General features: G+C 44.8%; 1 protein-coding gene across 1 annotated transcript in view; it reads left to right on the forward strand.

The window, feature by feature from the left end:
- The window catches only part of OBSCN (obscurin, cytoskeletal calmodulin and titin-interacting RhoGEF), a 146,681-nt gene that overhangs the window by 51,538 nt on the left and 81,557 nt on the right, over positions 1–13,586 (forward strand). The window contains exons 16-21 of the mRNA XM_039880334.1: positions 4,632–4,907; positions 6,117–6,392; positions 10,064–10,339; positions 11,553–11,828; positions 12,830–13,114; positions 13,294–13,560. Coding sequence (XP_039736268.1) covers positions 4,632–4,907; positions 6,117–6,392; positions 10,064–10,339; positions 11,553–11,828; positions 12,830–13,114; positions 13,294–13,560 — 1,656 coding nt within the window. The remainder of the gene's footprint in view (positions 1–4,631; positions 4,908–6,116; positions 6,393–10,063; positions 10,340–11,552; positions 11,829–12,829; positions 13,115–13,293; positions 13,561–13,586) is intronic.

A 13,586-nucleotide genomic window follows, 5' to 3' on the forward strand; every position in this document is an offset into this window, starting at 1 on the left:
TCATTTTTCTTTCTCAAGATTGCCATGACTCTTAGGGATCTTTTGTGGTTTCATATAAATTTTAGGATTATTTATTCTAGTTCTGTGATCGGTTTTTTGATAGGGATTGCACTGAATCTATAGATTACCTTGGGTAGTATAGACACTTTGATGACGTTAATTATTCCTATCCATGAGCACAATATGTGCTTTCGTTTATTTGTATCTTCTTTAATTTCTTTCTTCAACATCTTATAATTTTCTGAGTACAGTTTTTGATCTTCTTGGTTAAATTTATTCCTAGATATTTAATTTTTATTGCGTGCAGTTGTAAATGGGATTTTTTTTTAAATTTCTCTTTATGATAATTCATTATTGGTATATAGAAATGCAACAGATCTCTGAATATTAATGTTGTATCCTGCTACTTTACTGAATTCATTTATCAGCTCTAACAGTTTTTGAGTGGAATCTTTAGGGTTCTTTATGTATAGTATCATGTTATCTGCAAATAATGACAGTTTTACTTCTTCCTTTCCAATGTGGATGTCTCATTTCTTTTTCTGGTCTGATTGCTGCGGCTGGGACATCCAGTACTATGTTGAAGAAATGTGGTGAGAGAGGACATCTTTGTCTTGTTCCTGATGTTCGAGAAGACACTTTTAGCTTTTCCCCATTGTATCTGATGTTAGCTGTGGCTTTGTCATATATGGCCTTTATTATGTTGAAGTATGTTCCCTCTATTCCCACCTTGTTGAGAGTTTTTTTTTTTTTTATCATAAATGGATGCTGGATATTTTCAAGTGCTTTTTCAGCATCTATTGTTATGATCATATGATTTCTATCCTTCATTTTGTTTTTGTGGTTTATCACATTAATTGATTTGTGGATATTGAATCAACTTTGCATCAAATAAATTCCACTTGATCATGGTACATGATCTTTTTAATGTATTTCTGAATTTAGTTTCCTAACATTTTGTTCAGGATTTTTGCATCTATGTTTATCAGGGATATTGGCCTGTAATTTTCTTTCTTTGTAGTGTCTTTGTCTGGTTTAGGTATCAGAGTGATGTTGTTCTCATCAAATGAGTTCAGGAGCCTTCCGTCAACTTCAATTTTTGGGAGTAGTTTGAGTTGGGTAGGTATTAATTATTCTTTAAACGTTTGAAATAATTTACCTGTGAAGCCATTTGGTTCTGGAGATTTGTTTGTTGGGAGTTTTTTGATTATTGTTTTTTGATTTTTTCATTATCTGTTCAGATTTTCTATTTCTTCCTGATGAAGTCTTGGCAGGTTGTATGCTTTTAGGAATCTGTTTCATCTTGGTTTTCCATTTGTTGGCATGTCACTGTTTGTAGTGTTCTCTTATAATTCTTTGTATCTCTGTGGTGTCATTTGTCACTCCTCTTTCACTTCTGATTTTATTAATTTGGGCCTTCTCTCTCTCTTTGATATGTTTGCCTAGAGGTTTATCTATTTTGTTTATCTTTTCAAAGAACCATTCTTAGAGTTCTTGATCATTTCTATTGATTTCTAGTCTCTATTTAATTTATTTCTGCTCTGACTGTGCTCTTTTGGATGTCCCGGTAGCTCCCAGATGCCCTCTCTCAGCACTCTGTGGGGGTTCTCACTAATGAAGGACATTTGAATTTCTTTGAACAGGTATAAGGAGAAATTTCAGCCACATAGTCATACTTGGGAGTATCTCTACTAAACTTTGGATTATTAGTGGTTTTGGTGTTCAGGGACACTTTTTCATCCTTGAATGTGGATATAGAAGTTATTTGTGCACCAAATGCAGCAAAATCTAGATCCAAGTTTTCTTGCAATACATGTGCAAAGTAAATAAAGATCAGAGGATCTGTTGATATGTATCAGAGATATGCACATGTGAGGTCTAGCATTCTCTTTTTGAAGCAAATCTTGTTTTCTTTTTGTCTTTAGTAAAACCATTCCATGTCAGAATTCCCCTTGGAGACTGATTTATAAATTTAGACATGGAAGAGGATAAGGGGCTTAAGCTACATGGCACACTTTGTTAAAATTTGATCCCTGTTGTAGAAGCCACTAACTGGTATAGCTGTATTTATGTCATAGCCTCATCTAGTCACTAGTGTGTGTCTGTGCCTCCCTGGCTGGTTCATGAGATATCTGAGGACTAAATTTGTTTTCCTTTCATTAAGTTGGTCTTAACATTAGAGGGGTCAGGTGCAGTACCACCTCGACTCCTAGGAGCCAACACATAACAGTTCGGTTGTATATCAGTATCTAATGATTTGTGGGTGTGTACAAATACCAAAAAAACTATGTATCTTTTAAAAATGTTTTTAAAGAGTACATGACATGTTGCTTTATGGCAATAATTTTGAACGGTTTTGACAAATTGACCAAATATTAGAAAACTATATGAAAAAGTGACAGAAGAAGAAACAGAGAACTCAAATAGTTCTATAACTTTTAAATAAATGAAAATCAGTAATAAAAATATTTTTCATAGAGAAAGGTTTAAGCCCAGTGGCTCTACTGATAAATTATATAAAATATCCTGGAAAGAAATGAGTCCATGTTCATGGAGATTCTTCTAGAGAATAAAACAGGGAGATACACTCCCTGAGTCGATTCATGTAGATAGCATAACATTGATACAAAAGTCTGACAAGTAAAGTAGGGAGAATTAATATTACAGGCCCATCTCTTATCTTCCACAAAATATTGGCAATATCATCTGAGCAATATGTCAAGATGAAGATACACTGTAACAAAAATCATAGTCCAAGAATGTGATGTTGTTTTAATATCAAAAATATTAGAATACCGATATAATGCATGACCTTAACTGACTGAAAGAGAAAATGATATGACTTTTCTCAATAAATGCAGAATAAAAGTTTGATAAATTTTAATATCATAAATTCAGAATAAATGTTTGATAAAATTTGACGTCAGTTCATGCTATAAAATTTTTAACCAGCTATCAATAAACCAATTCTTTATTACCTAGATAAATTGTACCACAGAACACACCAGTTAACATTGTGCTTGAAGTGAAACCATGAAAGTTTTATCTATGAAGTAGGGAACAAGAGAAGGAGGCCCACTGTCACCACTTCTATCCAACATTATATAGCACAGAGGGAGGAAAATGAAATAAAATAAAATGCATAAAAGTTGGAAAAACAGATGACATGATTATCAGTTCCAAAATTTCAAAGATAAATTATTATGCTTAGTAAGACTGTTCAGAAAGATAACTATGTATGAATATCAACATACAGAAAATACTTCTGTGTTTATATACTAGCAACAAAGAGTTGGAAAGTGAAATTTTAAAAGATTTCCAATAGCATCAGAAGTATCATGTTTCTAATTCCAAATCTAATAAAAGATTCTTAATGGCTCTGTGAGGGGGAAATTCTTGAACACTTCTGAGAAATGGTTAAGAATGTCTAAATAAATGGATAGAAATTCATAGAAGATTCTAAGATATTCATTAACAACTCTAATCCAAACAGATGTTCTCTGTCGGGTATTGAAAATTGACAGGCAGATTTTGTGTGAGTGTTTGCTTTACCAACACCAAGAATTATTATACAGCTACAGTAATGTAGACAGCTGGGTCTTAATGAAAGGACGCTAATCAGATCAAAAGAGTAGATTAGGGATTTCAGAAACAGACCCATCCATGAATGGACTTTCGCCCATCCCCACTTTTTTTTTAATATGGCACCTGCTCAGAGAGTGTTAAAAGAATGGTTTCTTCATAATAGATTTTTGCAATTTAACCATACAGAATAATAAAGTTGGTAACTCACACTGTATACAACCCCAATTCTGGGTGGGTTAGAGACCTTGGGGAAAGAGATGACAACATAAAATTCTTGGATGATGTCCTCAATTGCTTAGAGACTTCAGGGCAAGACCAGATTTCTGACAGAATGCAAATGCACTGACCACCATGGAATGAGAATGACATAAATGACCCCATTAAAAGGAAAAACTTTGATTCATTGGTAGACACCATAAGAGAGTGGAAAGGCAAGTCACACATGTGGAAGAGAAAAGCCTAGCATGTAATTAGAACTCCTAAAAATGAATATGCAAAAGAGAGATGATGGGGAAAAGATTGAACAGTGAAACCACAGAGAGGCAAACAGCAATGGCCAAGAAGGTAGGAGAAATTGCCTCACTTTATGTGTCATCAGGACCAAGCAATCAACTGTTACAGGGGGTACAACTCACTCCCCCAGGTGCCAACAAGTGACAGCATGAAAGCAGCAGAAGGGGAACCCTGGGAACTTGCCTATACTGCGGTGACAATGTGACCTGCACAACCACCAGGGAGATTCTGTGTCCCCTGGGAAGGCACATTTGCATACCTCCTGGCCCTATGGTCCCTCTTCTAGAGGGTGTGTGCTCCGAAGAGTCTTTCACAGTGTCCCCACCTGGAAGGGCCACGTAGGCAGTGGTCAGTGTATAGATGAATATGCTGCTTGTTGCTGACAAGGGGATGGGGCTGCTCCAGGCCACACAGCAGGTGCAGGGCCTGGAGGAGTTTCCAGGCCTCCCGCCTCCCTGTGTTACTCCTTTCCTCAGTACCATCCTCCTGACTTCTGGGTGTCACTCTTCCTGTGTGTCCCTCCCTGTCCCCAGAGCCCACAGTGGTGTTTGCCAAAGAGCAGCAGGCACGCAGTGAGGTGCAGGCTGAGGCGGGAGCCAGCGCCACGCTGAGCTGCAAGGTGGCCCAGTCACAGACAGAGGTGACATGGTACAAGGATGGCAAGAAGTTGAGTGAGAGCTCGAAGGTACACATGGAGACCAAGGGCTGCGTCCGGCGGCTGGTACTGCAGCAGGCGGGGAAGGCAGACGGCGGGGAGTACAGCTGCGAGGCCGGGGGCCAGAGGGTCTCCTTCCACCTGGATGTCACAGGTGGGTTCTCGCGTTGCTGCTTTAGCTTTGATTGCAAGTGACAATGGGACTGGCTTATGTCCAGACAGACCCTGGTGCCCTCTCCACTAGATCTCATCTCTTCACATATCCCATTTCCCACCTCTCATTTGTATACCCACGGCTGAGCCCAGGGACCTTGGATGGGAAGGGTGTGCACAGGAGGGACAGGGCCCTTCTTGTACGTCTTCATGGTGTGTCCACATTCAGCACTTGGTCAACTTCCTCAGCACCTCCTCACAACTACCATTGGTCCTGGATGTCTGGGAGTCTGGCCTTATCCAGCACATTGGGCCAAGTAAACCATATGTCCCTCCCCTAAGGCTGGTCTAGCTGCTCCCGCATGTCTGCCTTCACTCAGCCCCATGTCCAGGTTCTACTATCAAGAGCTGTCCAAATTCATTAAAGCAGAAGAGGAAATTTCAGTTACCTGATATACTTGGGATGCTCCCAAGATGGAATTTAGGTAGACAAGGTTTAGGGGTTCTGGAACTCTTCCCTCCAGGCCTGATGATACGGAAGCTTTCTCTGCACCATATATAGCAAAATAGAGACGTTTGACTGCAGTGTCTGTGCAAAATCAATGAAGAGCAGAGATGGTGGCAGAGCCCCTGTGATGCACACATTCTGTCTGGAATTCTCTTTTCAAAGCAAACTTGTTTCCTTTTTGTCTTCAGTTAGAGCGCTCTGTGCCAGGATTGCCCTGGAGTGTGATCTGTGAGTTTAGAACTGGAAAGCAATCAGGAAGTGTGGCAGGTCGCACTCGGTCGATCAGGCCAGATGTCACAGCATTTACTGCTGGTCACTATGTGTCAGCCTCTCTGGCTGATTCACAGAGAAGTCTGTGAACTAACTTTATTTTCCTTTTCTCAAGAGGGTTTAACTTTATATAAGGGTGGCTGTGGTCTCACATTGACTCCTGCGTGCCACCACAGCAGTTGTTACTGTACCAGCATGTGAGGATTTGTAGGTGTGTATAGATGCCAAGACCCCTGCACGGGTCAGTGGTCGGTGTTTAGATGAATGAGCTGCTTGTTGTTGACAAGGTAGTGGGGCTGCTCTAGGCCACACAGCTGATATAGAGCCCAAAGGAGTTTCCAGGCCTCCTGCCTGCCTGTGTAGTCCTTTCCTCAGTGCCATCTCCCTAACTTAGAGTTATCATTGATCCTGTGTGTCCCTCCTTGTCCCCAGAGCCCACAGTAGTGTTTGCCAAGGAGCAACAGACATGCAGCGAAGTACAGGCCGAGGTGGGGGCCAGTGCCACGTTGAGCTGCGAGATGGCCCAGGCGCAGACGGAGGTGACGTGGTACAAGGACGGCAAGAAGCTGAGTGGGAGCTCGAAGGTGCGTGTGGAGGCCCAGGGCTGCACCCGGCGTCTGGTGCTGCAGCAGGCTGGGAAGGCGGACGGCGGGGAGTACAGCTGCGAGGCCGGGGGCCAGAGGGTCTCCTTCCACCTGGACATCACAGGTGAGTTCTCCGGATGCTACTTTATCTTTGTTTTCAGGTAGCTTTGTTTCAGGTGATCATGTGACTAATAGCCCCAGGGGACCCTGGTGCTCTTTCCATTAGACTTCATAACTTCAAGTTTCTAATTGTTCTACTTACTGTTTTCATGCCTGTGGCTGAGCCAAGAGAATTTGATGCGGATAGTGTGTGTGGAAGGGAGAGAGTCCTTCTTGTTCACACCAAGTGATGGTTCCATGCAGTAATGCTTTATTACATGTTCCTAGCAGCTTCCCTGAGTCCTTCTGGTACTCCCTGGTATTCAGGACTCTGGCTGTATCTGGTGGCTGGGGTTTGAGGTAGACCATCCATCTCTTGTCTGCAATATGTGGACATGCTTCGATTAAATGTTTGGTAGTTTCCATATCCTGTCACTTAGCATCATGTGAGAGTTCTTGCTAGTGAGAGCTGTTGGAATTTCACTGAACTGAATTAAAGGGGTAATTTTGGCTACCTAATCATACCTATAATTATCTTGAAACTAAAATTTAGTATATTATAGTTTTAGGTGTTCAGGGAGACTCATTCCTCTTTTCACTCCATGTACCAAATCTAGATCCATGTTTTGTTGTAATATTTGTTTCCCTTTGTCTTCAGTTAAAACATTTTATGTCGATATTCTCATTTAAGTTTGATTTGTAAATTCAGAAATGGAAAAGAGTATATATCAGATACTACATCACTTCACACTGTTAATTTTGAGTTCCTCTAGTAGCACCCACCACTGTCTCATAAAACAGTCTTTATTTCATGGATTTTCCATAATGGTTAGTGTGTCTGTTCCTCCCTGGCTGGTTCCTAGGGAAATCTAATAACTAAATTTATTTTCCTTTCATTAAGAGGGTATTAATGTCAGAAAGCAGTGGCTGCCAACCTACAATGGGCCCAGGTGCCAACGCATAACAGTTTCGTATTATGTCAGGATATAATGGTTAGTGGGTGTGTATATACACCAAAAACTCACCCTCATCTTCGTCAAACATTATTGTAAGAGGATATGACAAATTGTTTTATGATAATAAATTTAAAAAGTTTGAACAATTTTGCCAGTTCTTACAAAATTATATCATAAGTGACACAAAAGAATTAAATCCCTCTAATAGTCCTATAATCTTTTTTAAAGCATTTTTTATTTCCTATAATCTTTTAAATAATGGAACCATAATAAATAACCTTTTCAGAGAGAAAAATTTAATTCCAGTGGCTCTACTAGTAAATTATATGAATGTTCAAGAAAGAAGTTGTTCCACGTTTGCGGAGATTCTTCTAGAGGTTGAAAGAAATACAGTCTTCAGATTGTTTTCTGTAGATAATATGATATGGATATCAAAATATGACGAGAAATGAAACAAGAGTTAAAATTACAGGCTGATCTTCTATAGGTATCAAGGCAAAATGTTAGACAAATATTTGCAAGCTGAATTCAGCAATATATCAAAAAGATAATACACTGTGATGGAAGTCGTGGTGCCAGAATGCAAAGCTGGTTTACCTTTAGAAACATGAGGAGATCAGTATAAAGCATGACGTTAACAGATTGAATTAAAAAAAGATGTGATTATCTCAATAAATGCAGAATAAAACCGTGATAAAATTTAATGTTATAAATCCAGAAATAATGTTTGATAAAATTTAGCATCAATTCATGCCATAAAATTCTTAACAATCTATAAATAAGATTGGCCATCTTTAATTTGATAAATAGTACTACAGAAGATATCAGGTAACTGCACACTTAACAAGAACCTTGAAAATTTTGCCTTTGAGATAAGAGAACAACACATGAGGTCACTGTCACCACTTCTATGTACCTTTTTACCACAGAGGAAGGGGGAAAATAATATGAGTTATAAAAGTTGGAAAAATAAGTGGAATTCACAGATGGTATGAATACTAATGCAGAAAATCTTAAAGATTATTAGAATTAATAAGAGTTAAGAAAAGTTACTGTGTAAAAAAATCAATGAGCAAAACCATTTTTATGTCCACGTACTATTAACACAGTTAGAAAATGAAATTTTAAAAGATTTAGAATAGCATGGAATGTATCACATTTCCAGTTCCCAGTTTAATAAAGCTGTATATGACATCGATGGAGGAAAATCGTTAAACATTTTTGAGAGATGGTAAAGAAGATCTGAAGAAATGGATAGAAGTCTGTGGAAGACTCACATATGTTCGCATCTGATCAAAATTCAACAAATATTTTTCTTTGGGGGGTTGAAAATGGAGAAGCAGATTCCAGAGGCCGAGCAAGTAGAGCCAGCATGCTCTTGAAGAAGATCCAGGTGTGAACATGTATCTATAAGATATCAAGAATGATCAAAATGCTACAGTAGTAAAGATAATGGGGTCACAGCCTAGGAACAGTGATTAAATCAAAAGAAGAGCATCGTGAGCTCGCTAGCAGGGCACTGAATGAATGGACAGCCTCTGCTTGTTTTTAAACATCTAGCTCGTGTGGACAGTGAAGAAAGGATCGTCTTTTTATAAGTGGTGATTTCAACATTTAATCATCAAAAATATATACACGGTTGACCCTTAAACAACATGGGAGTTAGGGACGCCAACCCTCATGCACTCAAAAATACACAATAACTTAAATTTGTCTTCTCCATCTGCAGATTCCCAGCTACAGATCAAAAATCCTATTTTTGATCGTTGTTGGTTGAATGTGCAAATGTGAAAGCTGGGGATATGAAAGGCTGACAGTGTATTTATTGAAAAAATATCCACATATAAGTCGACCCTTGCACTTCAAACCCATGTTGTTCAAAGGTGAACTGGACAGGAAACTTCCACCACACTTGAAAATGAACTCCGGGTGGATGAGACACCACAGTGTAAAAGGTGAACCCACAAACCCCTCAGAGGATGGCATAGATTATTTAATGACTTCAGGGTAAGGAGATACTTCTAAAACAAAACAATGGGACAAGTTCCTATATTTGACTGCATTAAAACAGAACGGTGATTTTTCCAAAGATACCAGGTGAATCGAAAGGCAACCTGTACAGATGGTTAAGATATTTACAAAATACTTAGTTGTCAAATCTCTAGCCCTTAAACATAACGGTCTTAAAAATGAATAAGAAGGAGACAGACAATGCTATTGGAAATCAGGCAAAAGACTGAGCAGTGACACCACAGAGAGGCAAACAGCAATGGCCAAGAAGGTTAGAGTAGTTGCCCCACTTTGCGAGTCATCAGGATCATACAATCGACCACTACAGGGGGTACAAGCCCCTGAGTGCCAACAAGTGACAGCATGTGGGCAGCAGAAGGGGAATCTCTGAACTCCTCTGCACTACTGTGACAATGCGCCCTGCAAAATCAAGGGAGGGACTCTGTCCCCTGGGAAGGTGCCTGTGCATGCCTCCTGGCCCCGTGGTCTCTCTCCTAGAGGGCGTATGCTCCAGAGAGTCCTTCACAGTGTCCTCACCTGGAAGGGCCATGTGAGCAGTGATTGGTGTGCAGGTGAATGTGCTGCTTGTCACTGACAAGGCGGTGGGGCTGCTCCAGGCCACCATCTGGTGCAGGGCCCAGAGGAGTTTCCAGGTCTCCTGTCTCCCTGTGTAGTGTCCCCCCTAGTGCTGTCCTTCTTACATAGAGGGTGTCTTTGACCCTGTCCCCAGAGCCCACAGTGGTGTTTGCCAAGGAGCAGCAGGCACACAGCGAGGTGCAGGCCGAGGCGGGGGCCAGCACCATGCTGAGCTGCGAGATGGCCCAGGCGCAGACGGAGGTGACGTGGTACAAGGACGGCAAGAAGCTGAGTGGGAGCTCGAAGGTGCGTGTGGAAGCCCAGGGCTGCACCCGGCGGTTGGTGCTGCAGCAGGCTGGGAAGGCGGACGGCGGGGAGTACAGCTGCGAGGCCGGAGGCCAGAAGGTCTCCTTCCGCCTGGACATCACAGGTAGGTTCTTGATGTGCTACTTTAGCCTGATAGCAGTGACGATGGGAATGGCTATGTCCAGACAGACCCTAGTGCCCTCTCCACTAGATCTCATCTCTTCACATATCCCATTTTCCCACCTCTCATTTGTATACCCACGACTGAACCCAGGGATCTTGGATGGGAAGGGTGTGCACAGGAGGGACAGGGCCCTTCTTGTACGTCTTCATGGTGTGTCCACATTCAGCACTTGGTCACTTTCCTTAGCACCTCCTTACAACTACCGTTGGTCCTCGGTGTCTGGGACTCTGGCCCTACTTGTCACATTGGGCCAAGGTAGACCAGATGTTCCTCACCTGAGCCTGGTCTACCTGCTAACACATGTCTGCCTTCACTCAGCCCCATGTGAGGGTTGTTGCTGTCAGGAGCTGCCCAAATCATTAAAGCAGAAGAGAAAATTTCAGCCACCTGATACACTTGGGATGCTCCCAAGACAGAACTTGGGTAGGCAAGGTTTAGGGGTTCTGGAACTCTTCCCTCCAGGCATGACAATATGGAAGCTCTCTCTGCACCATATGTAGCAAAGTAGAGAGAGATGTTTGACTGCAGCATCTGTGCAAAATCAACGAAGAGCAGAGATGGTGGCAGGGCCCCTGTGATGCACACATTCTGTCAAAGCAAACCTATTTCCCTTTTGTCATCTGTTAGGGCGCTCTATGCCAGGATTGCCCTGGAGTGTGATCTGTGAGTTTAGAACTGGAAAGCAATCAGGAAGTGTGGCAGGTCGCACTCGGTCAATGAGGGGTCTGTGGCATCAGGCCAGATGTCACAGCATTTACTGCTGGTCACTATGTGTCAGCCTCTCTGGCTGGTTCACAGAGAAGTCTGTGAACTAACTTTATTTTCCTTTTCTCAAGAGGGTTTAACTTTATATAAGGGTGGCTGTGGTCTCACATTGACTCCTGCGTGCCACCATAGCACTTGTTACTGTACCAGTATGTGAGGATTTGTAGGTGTGTATAGATGCCAAGACCCCTGCACAGGTCAGTGGTCGGTGTGCAGATGAATGAGCTGTTTGTCCCTGACACGAAGGCGGGGCTGTTCCAGGCCACCATCTGGTGCAGGGCCCAGAGGAGTTTCCAGGCCTCCTGCCTCCCTGTGTAGTCCTTTCCCCAGTACTGTGCCCGTGACTCAGAGGATGTCATTGACCCTGTGCACCTCTCCCTGTTCCCAGAGCCCATAGTGGTGTTTGCCAAGGAGCAGCAGGCACGCAGTGAGGTGCAGGCTGAGGCGGGGGCCAGTGCCACGCTGAGCTGCGAGGTGGCCCAGGCGCAGACAGAGGTCACGTGGTACAAGGACGGCAAGAAGCTGAGTGGGAGCTCGAAGGTGCACGTGGAGGCCAAGGGCTGTGCCCGGCAGCTGGTGCTGCAGCAGGCAGGGAAGGCGGACAGTGGGGAGTACAGCTGCGAGGCCGGGGGCCAGAGGGTCTCCTTCCACCTAGATGTCACAGGTGGGTGTCAGGCTGGGCCAAAAGGACAAGTGCTTGACCAATCAAGGTTGGGCACCTCTCTGTGAGTTTGTACCTGCCCTGTTGGTGTGGTTGCACCTGTGCTTTCTTCTGCTGACATACTGTACCCCAGGGCAGCTGTGGGGTCCAGCCCTGTCTGTTGAACCTCACCAAGGAGCCTCTGGTCTTGGATGCCATTGCCCTTAGTGACCTTTGGTTCTTGTCTCTGAACTTGGAGTCCTGACCTTCCAGCTGTTGTTATGTCAGCCCTAGAGGCCTACTTTTGCAGAGATGTCATCCCGGTCTGGTCCCGGACCCCTTGGTGTGCTGCCTGCCCCCTGGCCAATGACAACACCAGATTTCAAAGTCCTTTGGTGTTCCTTTTGAGCCGGCTGATGCTGTCCCATCCCTAGCTATGGCCCTTGTTTCCCTGTTCCCCATCCTACAGTCAGCATGGTTTCCAGATACTCCCTTGTGTCAGCCCTCACAAGGATCCTCTTGGGCCCCCTCCGGGGCCTTCCTCCTCGTCTTTGTCAGACCCCTCAACCTTTGTCCCCAAGGTCCTGCTGCCCAAGCTGCCCTGTCCAGCTCCCTTCTTTGGCCTGCTCCTGCTGTCCTTCTGGAACATCAGCCAGCCCCCATGCTGCCCCTCACTCTCCCTGCAGTACCTGCATATGAGCCATGCTTCCCTGGAGGGCAGGCATCCAGGCCTGGAAAGAACTTGTGGCCTCCAGGCCTGGGTCTCCTGCAGCTCGCTGGTGTCCTTCTGGCCACTTTTCATGGCCCCTGGGAGCCTAGATGTTGGCCATCAGGTGGCGTGGGACCCTGCTGTGTTCACTCTTGGGCCCACTCAGTGGAGGCAGCCGTCAAGGACTAGAGGAGCAGAGCAAATGGAGCTTGGGATAGTCCCATTTCAGATCTGCCACCACATGGTTTGAGGGGACAGGGCCCAGGCCTAGGATGCCAGGGTCCCCACTCTCATGCTGACTAACCTCCTTCCCCAGAGCCAGAGTCTGAGCCCCCAGTGGTTGAGAGACCCAGCCGCAGGGAGCCTCTGATAATCCGGGAACATGATGACATCGTCCTGACTGCCACACTGACCACACCCTCTGTGGCTGCGGTGACATGGCTCAAGGATGGTGTGGAGATTCGCCGCAGCAAGCGGCATGAGACAGCCAGCCTGGGGGAAGTGCACACCCTGACAGTGCACGGAGCCCAGACCCTGGACAGTGCGGTCTACAGCTGCCGTGTGGGCGCTGAAGGACAGGACTTCCTGGTGCAGGTGGAAGGTTAGCTTTCCTTGTGGGGTCCTCTGGGAACCCCATGTCTTCTGGGGTCTCACGTGAGGGCATGCAGGCCCGGTGTCCGGGAGCAGATCTGGGTGGGGCTCAGGGCGCATGAACTTGCAGTGCAGGGCCGCGCCCCAAGGCCAGAATCTCTCCCAGCTGACCTCCCTCCCCTCCTGCAGAGGTGGCCGCCAAGTTCTGCCGGCCCCTGGAGCCGGTGAGCGGGGAGCTGGGCGGCACGGCGACTCTGGTCTGTGAGCTGAGCCCTGCGCAGGCCGAGGTGCTGTGGCGCTGCGGGAACACGCAGCTGCGGGCCGGCAAGCGCTTTCAGATGAGTGCCTCGGGGACCCAGCGCTCGCTCACCGTGTCGGGCCTGCGAGCGGAGGATGCAGGCGAGTACGTGTGCGAGAGCCGCGACGACCGCACCAGCGCCAGGCTCTCTGTCCAAGGTACACGGTTGCCGTGCACGCTGGCT

The sequence above is a fragment of the Pteropus medius genome, unplaced genomic scaffold (genome assembly GCF_902729225.1).
Source record: "Pteropus medius unplaced genomic scaffold, Ma_sr-lr_union100, whole genome shotgun sequence".
In the NCBI taxonomy this organism is placed as follows: domain Eukaryota; kingdom Metazoa; phylum Chordata; class Mammalia; order Chiroptera; family Pteropodidae; genus Pteropus; species Pteropus medius.